General features: G+C 40.0%; 2 protein-coding genes across 4 annotated transcripts in view; both read left to right on the top strand.

Annotated features, from left to right (window-relative positions):
* The window catches only part of LOC137203219 (plasminogen activator inhibitor 2-like), a 49,108-nt gene extending 47,412 nt beyond the window's left edge, over positions 1 to 1,696 (top strand). For all 3 annotated transcript variants that reach the window (XM_067698885.1, XM_067698886.1, XM_067698884.1), the window contains 2 exons: positions 257 to 421; positions 738 to 1,696. In XM_067698885.1, coding sequence (XP_067554986.1) covers positions 257 to 421; positions 738 to 1,142 — 570 coding nt within the window. In that variant the 3' untranslated portion in view covers positions 1,143 to 1,696. The remainder of the gene's footprint in view (positions 1 to 256; positions 422 to 737) is intronic.
* Positions 1,697 to 5,729: 4,033 nt separating this feature from the next.
* Positions 5,730 to 15,351, top strand: part of LOC137204217 (uncharacterized) — a 46,288-nt gene continuing 36,666 nt past the window's right edge. The window contains exons 1-5 of the mRNA XM_067701455.1: positions 5,730 to 5,883; positions 9,320 to 9,496; positions 11,639 to 11,707; positions 12,401 to 12,538; positions 14,402 to 14,519. Coding sequence (XP_067557556.1) covers positions 9,329 to 9,496; positions 11,639 to 11,707; positions 12,401 to 12,538; positions 14,402 to 14,519 — 493 coding nt within the window. The 5' untranslated portion in view covers positions 5,730 to 5,883; positions 9,320 to 9,328. The remainder of the gene's footprint in view (positions 5,884 to 9,319; positions 9,497 to 11,638; positions 11,708 to 12,400; positions 12,539 to 14,401; positions 14,520 to 15,351) is intronic.

Raw genomic sequence — 15,351 nt, 5'->3', positions numbered from 1 at the left:
AGTTCTTGGCCCCTAGTAGGTACTCAACAAGTGTTTCAGTATTATTATAATTGTCCATCTTATTACTAATGGGTATAATTTTGAAAAAGCTAAATAGATCAGAGCCACTGTCAGGGTATACAAATAATTTATTTTGTTGATTTTTAGAAACATAGTTCTTCAGAACGAAAGCAGAACCCATTCTCTTTTACGTCTGATTGTAAATCTTTTGACATCTTAGTATCTACTTTCATATTTTACTTTTTAATAATTTTAGACTCAGCGCAAAGAAGTACAGATGATGTTCTTGCATGAAAAGCTGAACATTGGACACATAGAAGACCTAAAGGTCCAGATTCTAGAACTGCCCTATGCTGGATATGTCAGTATGTTCCTGTTGCTTCCAGATGAAATTGCTGAATGTTCTACTGGCTTGGAGTTGGTAAGGCATTCCAACTTCCATTGTTTTAAACTTCTGGGGCTAAACTTACCTTGGCATATGTCTACAACTTGGGAAATGGTGTGCAGTTTCTCATGGAAATATGTGAATTGGTTGAGAGGAACAGTGCCAGGTCTCACACTTTCACTCAAAGGCTTAAACTTATGTCATACATGCTACTTTCTTGCAAAATTTTTACCAAACTAGTAAATTTTAATATCACCCACGCTACAGTGAAGTTAAAGTCGCTGATTGTTAACATCAGAAGTTGTTTTCCTTCTCTGCTAAGCACTCATTGGTTTTGCTTTTGGACTTGTAGCTGGAAAGTGAAATCACTTATGACAAACTCAACAAGTGGCTCAGCGAAGACACCATGGTTGAGGATGATGTGGAGGTGTATGTCCCCCGGTTCAAATTAGAAGAGCATTATGAACTCAAGCCCATTCTCATGAGCATGGGCATGGATGATGCCTTCAGCCAGGGCCAAGCCAATTTCTTAGGCATGTCTGAAAAGAATGACCTGTTTCTGTCTGAAGTGTTCCATCAAGCCTCTGTGGACGTGAACGAGCAGGGCACTGAAGCAGCTGCTGGCACTGGGGTCATTATGTCGGGGAGAACTGGCCATGGAGGCCCACGGTTTGTGGCGGACCATCCTTTTCTCTTCTTTATCATGCACAAGATAACCAAGAGTATCCTCTTTTTTGGCAGATTTGCCTCACCCTAGTTTCCGTTTCTGCACAGGATGTTGTAATGTGAGGTATAAGCCTCAGAATTGCTCTAAGGGCCGAAACTTTAGCAACCTTCTGTACATATTTGTTTTTCTGAACAAATTCTATTACACAGTGAATATAAATACAGAAGTAGCTTGACATCTGTCAGTCATAACATTACCACCCTATTAATCCTTTGGTCTCCTAAAATGGGATGATATGTCACTTAGTTCTTCCTTACTCTTATTTTATTGCATTACCTTTTACTGTATTATTTATTATTTTATATAATGGCTTTTTATTGTTGTTCACTGTCTAGTGTAGCTGATACAGTTACAGAAGCATGTCATCACTTATTTTTCTTTCTAAGGAAATGCACTTATTTGTTCTTATAATGAAGGACGAGCAGGTGTCCTTCCATGCCCTTCTGTGATAAAAACCTAGAAGAAAGCATTGAACAACAGGAAAATATGAGTGGTGTGCATTTCTAGCATTATGTATCACATAGATGTGTCTGTAACTTATGGAAGGTTGTGAATATATTAAAAATAGACATGTTTCCACACAACTATTTGTTTGTTGTCATTCTGTTGGGTCTTTAGGTCATACATAAGACCTGTTTACCTTGATTCTCAGGAATCAGGTATCATGGCTCATTTGTGAGAACCAAGAAAAAATAAACAGAATAAAGGAGCCAAAGGAGAGGTGGCTGTATAGCACAGGGAGCTCAGCTCAGTGCTCTGTGATGACCTAGAGGGGCGGGATGGGAGTGGCGGGGAGGGAGGCGCGAGAGGGAGGGGATATGGGGATACATGTACACATAGAGATGATTCACTTTGTTCTACAGCAGAAACTAACACAACCTTGTAAAGCAATTATACTCCAATAAAAAAAATGACAAAAAAAGGAGCCAAAGGAATAAGCGACTGTCTTGCAAGGAGCTCCAATGTTGGCGGGGGGGATGGAGTTGTGGGAAAAATGGATTAGAGCTGTCTTCTCACAGCAGCAAAAGGTATAGCAATTCAAAAGAATAGCTTGGGTCAGAGCCCTTTGGGGACACCTGTGTTCAAACCTCAAGGACATCAGGAATAAACACCAAGTCTAGTGGTCCAGACATAGAATCAAGGTCATAATCATTGATTGAGGTGAGCGCTCAGAGGGGTAGAGATGAACGTGGCTCAAGAGCAGAAGGGCAACATACAATGGGAAATATTCCCTAAGTGTGTTTTTCTCAAATAGCACTGAATGCTTTTGAGCGGATCAGAGAAGAACATAATTTAAGTCCTAAGAACAAAGGAAGGGCTTCCCTGGTGGCGCAGTGGTTGAGGGTCCGCCTGCCGATGCAGAGGACGCGGGTGCGTGCCCTGGTCCGGGAAGATCCCACATGCTGCGCAGCGGCTCGGCCCGTGAGCCATGGCCGCTGAGCCTGCGCGCCCGGAGCCTGTGCTCCGCGGCGGGAGGGGCCCCAGCAGTGAGAGGCCCGTGTACCGCAGAAAAAAAAAAAAAAAAAAAGAACGTAGGAAGACCTGAGGTTTAAGGGAGCTGAGCTGGCTGCAGATACTGGCTACAGAAGTGTGGCTGGATCCTGGAAATGTATGCCGGTGTCACCGTCCCTACGATGAAAGCCAGGGATGGGTGACCTACTGGAGCATGGTGGCTAAAAAGGTAACCTCAGGACATTGACTTAACTGCATCCAAATCCCAGTTCTAACACTTAGGAGTTATTTAACCACAAGCCGGGAAATGATGCTTCTTCATGCTTCAGTTTTCTTTCAGTGTAAACTAGGGAAAACAATGCTTTTCTCATAAGGTTGCTGTGATGGTAAAATGAATTCATACAGAACAAGCAATTAAAAGAATGCTTAGCATGTACAGTACTTAATACACACTAGTGATAACGATTATTTTCTTTGTCAGTAATAAAACTGTCTCACTGTCAGCTGGTCAAACATAGAGTCCCAGAAAATTATTCTTATAATTCTTTAAGGCTTGAATTGTGGTTTGTTTCCTCTAAATCAGACGTTCTTGAAAATTAGGGGTTCTTCCTTGCATTCTCCTACTTACTTTTAGATTCATATTTTAAATGTACTTTAATAATTCACTCAGCAATGCGAAAAGTAGTAACTTTCTGAATTGTTGTGAGTCTTAAGATATTCATATTTCACCATGATTATTGAATTAGAGCACGAGTATAGAATTCTAGGTTCAAAGCATTCTTCAGCACTTTAAGGGCACAATTTTATCATCTCCCAGCACCAAAGTTGTGGATGGGAAAGTTGATGTCAAGATAATTCTTGCTTCTTGTAGTTTTAATTATTTTATTTTTGTTTTTGATGATGTTCTTGATATTTCATTGCATTAAGAGTATTTTTAAACGGTTTAAAAATTTTATCTTGTTCATCAGGAGATGTTTTCCATCTGGAAACTTGTACCTTGGTTCATTGCTGGGAAACTCTCAGCTGTTGCTATGGCCCGAATGTTTGTTCCCCCAACACATATGTCGAACACCTAATCCCCAATGTGATGGTCTTTGTAGGTGGGGCCTTGGGGAGGTAATTAGTATTAGAATTAGTCATGAGGGTAAGTCCCCGGGATGTAATTAGTGTTCTTACAGGGAAATGAAAAAACAAAAGCTCTCAACCAAGTAAAGACAAGTAGGCAACCATCTGTGAACCAGGAAGACAGCCCTCAGCAAGAACTCGATCACAGACCTGCAGCCTCCAGGACTGTGAAAAATGAATGCTTGTTGTTTAAGCCGCCCAGTCAGCAGTGCTCTGTTATGTCAACCCAGACTGCATAAGAAAACCATTATACACTCAACTCTCTCAGCCCCACCCTATCTACTCTCTTCTTCTGGATTCCTATTTGAATAATATTGATGTACCTAGAGTTCTTCTATCGGTTCTAAAAGATTTTGAATACCTAATAAATTCATGCAATCTCAACATCAAACATGAAAAGACTAGAGCAAAAACTCTCCCTCCCACCCCCGTTGCCCATTCATATAGTTCCTACTCCCCCATCCCCATTAGTAATATCTGTACATATTGCTAAATATTCATAGGGCAGGCCATAACTAACAACAACAAACAAGCAAAATTATGCTGAGATTATTATATTGTTAACTTAGGATACAATTACTCCTTTCTCTTTCCCTGCCCCCTCCAAACAGGCATCAAAATAATGCAAAACCGGGCTTCCCTGGTGGTGCAGTGGTTGAGAGTCCGCCTGCCGATGCAGGGGACACGGGTTCGTGCCCCGGTCCGGGAAGATCCCACATGCCGTGGAGCGGCTGCGCCCGTGAGCCAAGGCCGCTGAGCCTGCGCGTCCGGAGCCTGTGCTCCGCGACGGGAGGGGCCACAGCAGTGAGAGGCCCGCGTACCGCCAAAAAAAAAAAAAAAAAAGCAAAACCAAAATTTTATCAACATAACAATATATCAATATATAAAGATTTTAAACAAGAGGTAAGTGGAAAGCAATCTGAAGAAGGTTTGTGGGAAAGCATGAATAAAACTTAAGTCTGTGTCTTTAGAGAAGATGAAACAATTTCTTGGCTGGTTTCCCAGAATCTATATCGATGCATTAAATGTAACATAAATAACTAGAGCTGTGCGGTGATGCAGCCCGAGTCACTCTCTGGACCACTGGCAGTCAAGATGGACAGCCCCTCTATCTAGAGCCTCCATATGATACTTCCAGCTAATAATAGTCTGCAGGCATCCTGTGGATAATAACATCTGTTCAGCACATGTCAGGCAGGCACCACGGAATCTGCAGCCACAAGTTGCATCCCCCAGTGAAATTCAAAGCAACATTCTGCTCTGGGTTCCACATCAACATTCAACTATTAAACTCTGAGCCACTTTACCACATGTGCCCCATGAAGAGAAAAACAGAAACTGCGTGAAGAAAAAACACACACATACGCTATTAACAAAGATAATTCTCCTTTCCCTCAGTCCCTTCTGGACTGTGCTCCATTCCCGTCTCTCTCTCTTCACCCCCTTCACCATTCCTCCATGCCCTGCATCCTGTTATAGACAGTTTTCCCTTCTTAATAAATAAGGAGGAACTTTCACAGGGAGAAACGGAAGAGAAGCAGAAAGTGATGAAGTAACATTTCACCCAGTAACTGTGTCTAAAACGTCGATCCAGACCCCATGTCTCTGGGGTGGGGACAGTGGACATGGGACAAGTTGGGGTTGTGCTCGGGGTTCTACACCAACACCCGAATGAGAAGAACAGAAACATTTCCTGGATGCTTCACCTAGTACCTTATGAGCAACTTTAACAGTAAACAGTTCACCAATAATATTCTCCATTTCCTTGCCCATTGTTATTCCACTAATTTAAACTAATTTAAAACTTTCTGTTGTTGAAAAAATAAATCTACCGGGGAAAACCACGAATTGCTGCCAGTTGGCAGACTCGAGAGGACATAAGCCAGGAAAGTGTGAGTTACAATTTGTTAGAATTCCAGTCTGTACATGCAGACAGACATGGAAAATGTGGGTAATTAAGTAATTCAAGCAAAACTCTGTCTATCCCTCTGTCTTTTTATTTGAGCTTCTGGCCAAGATGAAGTTGAAAGGAAGAGTGTATGGGCTTGTGAAAGTGAATCAGAGGGTGGGGTTAAGGAAAGGGTGGTGCTAGAAGCTTTAAAAATTATTTCTACAGTTAAAGGTCACTTAACTCAGCCACGGTCTCTTGCTAAAGGAACCAGTTGCCAATTCTGCTCCCGTGTAAGAAAACAAGGTATTGTAAATAGTTCTTTGTTTTAAAATGTTTTATGTTTTCTTTCTTTGTTGAGGTACCTAGCTAAAGAACAATTTATCGAGACTCCCACAAAACAGAAATAATAGATGAAGGCCAGCCCCCAGGAATTCTGTGCAGGTCTGAGAGATTGAACCCTGAGCTGATTCAAAGTTGGTACTAGAAAGCGGGCTAAGCGGGAGAGAGCATTCACTTCCGAAGACGTCAGAAAGGTAGTTTTGCCGTGAATTGTGAAACTATGAATGGAGTTTTCTCCAGTCACATTTTTGGATTTGCTACCTTTGCATCTGTCAACACAGGTAAAAAGAAATAGGGTATTCTCAGAAGTATTGAACCAAAACCCTTCTAACCCTTCAGAAGAGCGGACTTGGCAACATGAATTTGAGCTTAGTCACTAATGTAGGGAACTAATGATTTGACTCTCTACCCTCCCGCCCACGCACACCTTCATGTCTTGGCTACCATTCCATGGGCCAGTAGCTTTCTTCTCTTTCGTGGAATAACCTAAGTCCCTAAGCTTACACTCCATGCTCATCATAAATCCTCCCAGACTATTAATTCCCTCAGAAGTGGCTTTAGGTAAATATTGAAGTGCTGCGGATTTGGGGGGTCATTTTCTGATATGCACAACTCCACCAAGTAGACAATATCATCAGTATCATCGGAAAGTCAGGAGGCCTTGGATGTCCTCTAATGGAAAAGGGGAAGAGAGTCCTTCCCGCTCCCTCCTCCAGCTCATCATCATCTCTCTTTCTTCCTCCTCCTGTTCATCCTCTTTCGTCACCCAATCCCTCCCTTTCACCGTAAAACCTTAAAGACAGTCAGATATAATGACAAAAGCATTTGTATTTAGAGTCCAGAGAATGGGACTGCAACGGTAGCTCTGCTGTTAGTTAGCTGTGCATGTTCGTCAGCACATTTAACCTCTCTGGGCCTCAGTTTCCTAGCAGATAAAATGAAGCAATTTGATTAGAGGGATTCCAAGGTTCTTTCCAACCCTGATTTGTGAAGAGTATGTGTATCTTTGATGAGACATATTGGCGAGTGATACTCTCCTTTTCTTATTTTCTTATTTCTTTAGTGAAGCCCCTTTACAGATAGAGATTTTACATATTTGACGTATGTGTGTATATTTATATGTATGTAAACTGATATATCCATATACCTTCCGAAAATTGCAAAAGAGCTATTTATTCTGAAAAGGGCAAAGTTGGCTTCTGATCTAGACAGTTATAGTCTTTTCTGAAAAGATCACTGTCGAGCCCTTGTATGGATAAATTATTTCATGCAGAATCTCATCCCCAAACTCTGCACCTTTCAGAAAGCACTTTTCACTGCCGGGATAATTTTATCCAGCACTGGCTGGCTTAGCGCTTCTATACTTTTTTTTTAAAGGCAGGAATTATTTTTCTTGTATGGTCTGGGCTACACCTGATATATTAATGATATTAATGAGAGAATTAATGAAGTTGAAGATACCTGGATATTAACTTTCCACAAGAAATTAGCTTTTTCATTAGAGTTATTGTTTTCAGGGATTTGTTACAAGTAACTAAACTTTAGAATAACCATAAATAATAAGTAGCAAGATAAAAATCCTCAGCCTTAAAATGGTAGTTTCTCCTCTCCTCCCTTCATAGTGATTATGCTTTGGCCACGGAGCCAAGCATTTTCCATATGAAAGAATTCACGAGTTCTTAAAAGATAAAGCTTCATATACAGGCAGTAAGCAAAGCATCATTTGCATGAATATAGCTGTAAGGAAAACAGGGAGGTTATTTACAAGACAGCATTGGATCTGTCAAGGGAAATACTGATACACAAGTTTCGAACGTTTTATGAGGGCGTAGAATTGCTACAAGAGTAGAGGTTCTTGCTTTTCTTCTTTAATAAGATAATGTTAGCCTAGGATTATCATCAGCTTCTGAAATAGGAAGCTATATGACTAGGGATGATTTAGAGGCTGGGAAGCTGTTTGGTTAAGTGTAAGCCTATGACTAGGAGGGATTTCAACAGTATCACTGTTAATCCAAGTCATGATGAAACCAAAACTTTGCCTACACATGCCTCTCCCTTCATTCAACCATTGAACTAGAGAGATCTTCTGACCTTTCTAAAGTTCTCATTCTAGGTTTCTCTGAGGGCCAGGTGATATCAGTGCAGGACCAAGTTCTATACGACATTGGCACCAATGGGAGTTTCTAGGCTTAGGAATTTGGTTTATTTTTAATCATTTAATCAGCTTGAGAAATTATTTGGCTATAAAATGACAATAGATTGAACTCACTATTTCTTTGAGAGAGACCCAGTCTAAAAAGACTTAAATGAAAATATCAGGGTAATTAGACGTGAAATTTAGAAGGTGAATATAATATTTTTAAAAATGAGAAAGTTTGAGTTCCTTTGTTTGTTAAGATTGGTTTCAGAGGGTCTCACGTGAGTGAGGATAAAGGCAAGCAGGTCTTGAGGTCTCTACTTCTCTATGAGCATTTCCACTAAACTGTGAAAGATTTCAAGTTTAAATAGATAAAAAATGGTGGCTAGAGCCCAAACTATAAACACTCTAAAAGAGAAATAAACAAGTATTTGTAAGTTTTCATTTTGTGCAAAGTCCTGAGGTGGGTGTTACTGGATGTGCAAAGCTGAGTAAGAAAATTTTGCTCTCAAGGAAATTATCCTAGAGTTGAAAAGATATAAATCTATGCAAACAGAACTAGCAGTATGATAAGCTCCAAGCAGGCAGCAAAAGCTATTTTATGGGTCTTTGGTGGAAGACGTGCTCCTGTGAACCCCAAAGTTCAGAAAAGGCTTCCAGAGGGAAAGAAGAACCGGAGCAGAGTTGGATTTCAAGAGAATAAAGGATAAAGGAACCAGGATATCATACATCAGGGTGTGAAGGAATAAAAAAGGTTAAAAGTATAAAAATATGGATGAAAGATAATTGAGAAAAAGTACAAAGTTGAAAAGGGGTATAATTATTCCTCATTTACTGGGTAAAGTCAGTAGGCATGTGGTGTGTTGGTAAGAGGCACTGGGCTGATTCCTCTGCCATTTATATCCTGGCATTTTCAACAGGGAGCCGCTAACTGACCAGAATCCAATTGTTCTCTCATGTGAACTAACTCTGAAATTTGAGCCAATTCTCTTAAACTCTCTGGACTTCATTTTTAAAATATTTAAAATCATGTTGGAGTGGAATTTTTCTAAAGTTTATTCAGCTCTTATGAGTGTATATATACATAGTATATATATATATATAAAATCAGATATATATATAATCAGATTGGATAATACATTCTTTTGTCATTTCAATGAAGGGTAATTAAAAAAGATAATTATGCAAGCCAACAAATCCATTTACAAAAGTTAAATAAATGGAAAGGATTATTAACATGTTCTCTAACTTTATTTTTCTTAGATTTTCCCAATGGACTCTCTAGCAAAATCCGTCAACCAATTTGCTCTGGAGCTTAGCAAGAAGCTAGCTGAATCTGCCGAGGGTAAAAATATCTTTTTTTCTCCCTGGGGTATCTCAACCTCCTTGGCCATGGTGTATTTGGGCACCAAAGGCACCACGGCAGCCCAAATGTCCCGGGTGAGTGAGAAAGGTCAACCATCCTCTGTTGCCTTAAAATGAAATGCTTTTCTTGTCTTTTGTTCACTTCTCTCCTGAAATCCAAATAGCCCACGTTTTACAACCACGTCCTCCAAAATAAAAGACACACTTTAAATAAATTTTCTAGACCATAAAAAGAAATCTGAGAAAGTGAATCAATTTGAAAACTCTTTCTAGGAATACCGTTTAAGAATCAGTGTTCTCTGGCAAAATCAAATGGAGAGATGATGTTCCCTTACCCAGGTGCCCAGTGGGTAAGGAGTAAGGAAATTGAATAGGGAGAGGGATAGCAACAGGAAAAGTCAAGCTATCTTGTGATTTCAAGCAGTGTTATCCCTGCCCATACCCAGTGAATTCCGGGGAGCTCAGAACTTGGGCTTTGCCATTACTAAAGGCAAAAAAGCAGCCAACTGAAGTCTTAAGGACATTTTTATTACTGGTAGTCTCATGCACTCAGGTTGGATTCGTAAGTAGGAGAGATGATTGAGCTGGGTGGGCACTTGGTAAAAAGAAGCACACAGAGATACAAAATGGTACATGGAGAGGTTAGCGAGTTTGGTTCAACACCAAAAACAATTTTATTTTGATTATTAAAATATTTCAAGAAAGTAATGGCTCATACTTTAAATAATAGAATTAGTCATCATCTTTCTAATCTCAGAAGCATTTTCTTGAAGAAAAAAATAGAAAAATCAAGTGAATCCTGTTCCTCATGCTTTGTGTGGTTGTTACTTTGTTTGGTCCCTGGTTGTCTAGATGACTCTAAAGAGCCCATTAAGGGCATTAAAATAGCAAAACAGGATTATTGTATAAGCAATTATCAATTTGATGTAAGCATACTCAAATCATAGCGAGTGTATGTGTACGTGTGTAGCCTTACGTAGCAAAACATATCAAATAGCCATATATATGTGTATCTGTATCTATGCTTGTATAAACATATAAATATGTGTGTGTTTTAAGTAAAAATAAAAATAGAAGAGAGTAAATTCAGCTCTAAATCATACAACGATTGAAAGGCTAAGTGACAAAATTTCCACCAAGAAGCTGGCCTCTGTGACAAGTATGGAAATGGGCACAGCCAGCAGTTCTGAATGAGACAGGCAGAATACATATTGTGTCAGTTTGGGTCTAGGATATCCCCCTTATGCTCATAATTTACAAGGTATTGTGTGGTTTAAAAATAGCAACAACAAAATTTTGGTTCACAGAAAAATCCTGGTTCACAGCTAGTTAATAATTGGCTCATTATTAAAAAGTTTAACTATGAATGTGATAGACTTAATCTTAGATAAATGTCAATTTGCTTCCACTCCATATAAATATATTGCTGGGTGTTGCTTACCCTTGTTTTATTTCAATGTCACTGAAATATTAACAGCTTCAGTTTGCAATTGAGACTAATGAGTTGCTTAGGCACCTCCCCTTTTTTTTCCCTATGGCAAGTGGTTCCTGTCTGTCGCCATGTGTCAGCACAAACTTTGGTGAAGTAGACTTTATTCCTTTCTGTAAGCTGGGTCCAGGATGCATGCAGGAGATGGAATTATCACTTTGTTTTCTCAGGGGAAACACAATGTCCACATCCTTCCTGTGACCTGTCACATGAATTGCTGGGGTGAAGACAAAGACTCTATCTCCATATGTCAGATGGTGGTAGGCAGTGAAAACTGAAGCACTTAAGTAGAAAAAGTAACTAAAATTCCTGAATTTTCCAGATAACTGGGGCCATGATGGCATTTGCTTAAATTATCTAAGTGACGGTCTCAGTTGAATACCTTGGCTTCTTTTCAAACCAATCATAGATAAAAATGAAACTCGGAAAACATGAGAATTTTACCTCTAAGGTTATTCCCAACATTATCCTCAACGTCCCATAAAAAGTATTAAAATAAAGAGACTAGCAATTTAAATTCAACTTAAAAATTTATTTAAAAGCAGCTCTTGACTTACTCTTACTAGGTCAGGTAACACACCATTTAAGTCAAATCAGCGCTCCCTTGGTTCATTAATTATATGTTTTGTATCTATAGGAACAAATGGCTTGTAGTTGCTGATGTGTATTTCATATGATTACATCTCTGCAAAGTGCATTCACATATTGCCTTTTTATTGAAATTACAGGTTCTTCAGTTTAGCAGAGACCAGGACAGCAAATCTTGTCCTGACAGTTTTGAAAAGAAAAGGAAAATGGTATGTCTTATATTTCAATATCTATTTGATAATTAAGGAGAAAGCACTTTGGCACATGTTAGTGGCTAAATTAAGCAACCTTTAATAGGTAACTTTTCTTTAAAATATATGTTAAAATTATAGGACTTTTTTTTTTTTTTTTTTTTTGTGGTACGCGGGCCTCTCACTGTTGTGGCCTCTTCCGTTGTGGAGCACAGGCTCCGGACGCACAGGCTCAGCGGGCATGGCTCACTGGCCCAGCCGCTCCGCGGCATGTGGGATCTTCCCGGACTGGGGCACGAACCCACGTCCCCTGCATCGGCAGGCGGACTCTCAACCACTGCGCCACCAGGGAAGCCTGGGAAATTTTTTAGAGTGCAGAATGTCTACACTTTTTGGAAGGGTAATATTCTTTTCCCTTATCTCTTCGTTTCCCTCCCCTTCAAAACTACTCTACTTTCAACATTGTTCTTACTTCTGCAAACTCTTTCAACATTGTTCTTACTTCTGCAAACTAAGTGTGAAGAAAATGATGTCCCAGCAGCTATTACATTCCTGCACTAATAATACTAAAGAGAAGGTTTTTTTATCTACCATACAATCGATTTTGGCCTTTGTTCGTAAACTTTAAATTATTTCATTTACTATAAGTTGTTCATATACACTTAGTTCTTGTTCAACATTTTTATTTAACCAATTTACTTTCTTTTAAAGGAATTCGATGTAGGCAAGGCTGAAGAAATACGCTCTAATTTCCAGACACTTATCTCAGAAATCAACAATCCCAGCAATGCTTGCATACTTAAAACAGCCAACAGGATCTATGGGGAGAAAACGTATCCATTTCACAATGTAAGTGCAAACATCTTATTTCAAGCTGATGGGGAAGAGTCAAATGAGATCAATCAATAAACTCTTTGTACTTTTCTCCAGGGATCCCAGGGACAATCTTAATGTAGATGGAGTATGTGGTCAGCATTTCTGATAAACAATCGTTTAGCCTGACCAATGTGTCAAGTTGTAAAGGAAACCAATAACATATTTCAAACCAAATCTGGTGATCAGATCTTTATGCCCAGAATAAAGGGGTACATCCCAGGAACAACCCATGAAGACTCGTAGAAATGTGGTTTATATAATCCCTGGGCCAACATTTGTTTCATGGGAAACAGAGCAAAAGATATAGAATAACTCAATATGGTGAGTCTGAAGGAGCAGAGGGTGGTGTGGTCATAGGAGTGTGGCAGGAGACTGTGTCCTCAAGAGCAAAGTTGACTTTGCGATCAGGTAAGTCACTTCACATCTTGACTTCAGACACTTTAAGAAAGATACTTAACATGGAATTGAATTAACTTCTCTTCTGCTCTGATGGTTGAGACACCCACAGTGCAGACCATGAGTTCATCTTCAGTTCAGATGCAAGGGCTCCTCAGAGGACTCAACTCCAAACCAAGCCAAGCATTTACTTCTTTCATGTTTGTCCATCACATCCTTTGGCACACTTCAGAAGAAAGCCAGAGGACCCAGGTGCCCAGTGGGTAAGGAGTAAGGAAATTGAATAGGGAGAGGGATAGCAACAGGAAAAGTCAAGCTATCTTGTGATTTCAAGCAGTGTTATCCCTGCCCATACCCAGTGAATTCCGGGGAGCTCAGAACTTGGGCTTTGCCATTACTAAAGGCAAAAAAGCAGCCAAGTGAAGTCTTAAGGACATTTTTATTACTGGTAGTCTCATGCACTCAGGTTGGATTCGTAAGTAGGAGAGATGATTGAGCTGGGTGGGCACTTGGTAAAAAGAAGCACACAGAGATACAAAATGGTATGTCTTTTAAAATATCCACAAGCCCTAGCTGTGCACAGAGAGGTTGATCAGAACCCACGAGTCAAGACAAGGAATAGGTACCTCGACAATGTTTACGTTTTCTTTTTACTGGATTATAAATTGTACAGAACGTAGACTTCATCATCTCCAAACCACTGCCTGGAAGCTGAATTAACTCAACACTTTTTAACTGCACACAATTCCTCTATAAGGTAATAAATTGAAGGAATGCCACAGCTGTCCTGGGGAATAAATTATGTTTCAAGGCAGGTGCCCCCCTAAGCAGCAACCTTGGTTATAGCCCACTTAGGATGATGGCCACTGAGGGCAGCATCGACAGCCCGAAGGAAGAAGCCTGCTTTTGCCCTTAGAATACCTGATGAAACCTTTGACCGGTCTTGGAAATCGGTTTCCATGGCAGGCCACAGCTTCCCTCAGAAGCCCTCCCCAGGCTTTTGGGAGTTTAGAGTCCATAGACGGCAGCTGCCAGACCCAGGGTTCTCAATCTGGCTCCATCTCTACCACAGAAAGCCCAGTACTCCTCGGCTGGAGTCGCTCCTGGGATTCCTAGAATGGTCCTCCTTTTCATCCCAGCCCCATTTCCCAAGGACGAATAAAAACAGACGAAGATATGGAGGCTCCAGAGCTGTGGGAGACGGGCCTTCCTTCCATACCTGCGGCTCTGCATGGCTAGTCCGTGCCCAGCTAAGTTGACACAGGGCGGTGTTTCGTTTTTAACCAAAGCTGGAGTGTGGAAAGATTGAGGGGAGCAATGGGGTGGCAGTTTGCAATTGTCCATCTAGCTGGGTTTTTTTTTTTTTTGGATAATCAAAATAGACTTGTTTATTGATTCTGGAAAAATGCTACAAAAGGAGATTTTACCTATATCTTCCAGAAATATTTACAAGACATGAAAACATACTTTGGCTCAGAGCCACAGTCTGTGAACTTTATGGAAGCTTCTGACCAAATCAGAAAGGAGATCAACTCTTGGGTTGAAAGCCAGACTGAAGGTAAGCCTTCTCCAAGGTACTCAGCGGTGCACTTTCTCCAAGTATCGCTTTATTATTTTGAATTTGTGTTATGTATAAGTATAGGCATCTCTTAAATAGAACTGTGGACACATTCTAAATATTCAAAACATTTGTTTTATTCATGCCCATAATTTTTGATTTATAGCTTTTGCAATAAGTCTTATCTAAAACAGGTAAGACAACCATTTTACCAAGTAGACAAGAAAATGATCAGATTCCACTAATTCCAAGGAGGACTCCAGGGATAAAAGGCAGAAAAATGCAAAAAAGGAATTTTGGAATACTGCTGCACTTGTGGTTTCTAAAGAAAAATAGCTGCTGATGAACAATGAAAATGTGGCAGTAAATGTACTACATAACCTTAAGTAATTTCCAAAATAGGTCATATATTAGCTTAGAGTATGGGCTGAGCTCTTGTAACAAAGAGACCCAAAATACAATATCTTAATAAGATAGAAGTTTATCTCTGACCTAATAGTCACAAGGTAGATAAGCATTCTGTTCCATGAAGGCATCCAGAGACCCAGACTAGTGGGTTAGCTCAGCCATCCTCGAGACATGGCTTTTATATTTGTCTAAGGTGATTCTTACATTTGTCAGTTTTACAGTCAACAGGAAATAGGGAAAATAAAGCCTCTTTGCTTTTAAGGGGATGCCCTGAAACTTTCACACACCAGTTCCACTCATATCCCAAATTTGGATACATGGCCCATTTTATGCTCTGGTGACCAACTTGTCCTAGTTTGTAATAAAGGTCTTTAAAATGTAGTTTTTAGCTGGGTAGCCACATGCTACCTAAAAGTTAAGCATT

This window comes from Pseudorca crassidens, chromosome 12 (assembly GCF_039906515.1).
Source record: "Pseudorca crassidens isolate mPseCra1 chromosome 12, mPseCra1.hap1, whole genome shotgun sequence".
In the NCBI taxonomy this organism is placed as follows: Eukaryota; Metazoa; Chordata; class Mammalia; order Artiodactyla; family Delphinidae; genus Pseudorca; species Pseudorca crassidens.
The sequence above is the reverse complement of the archived record's forward strand: the minus strand, read 5'-3'. Positions and strand labels throughout refer to the sequence as shown.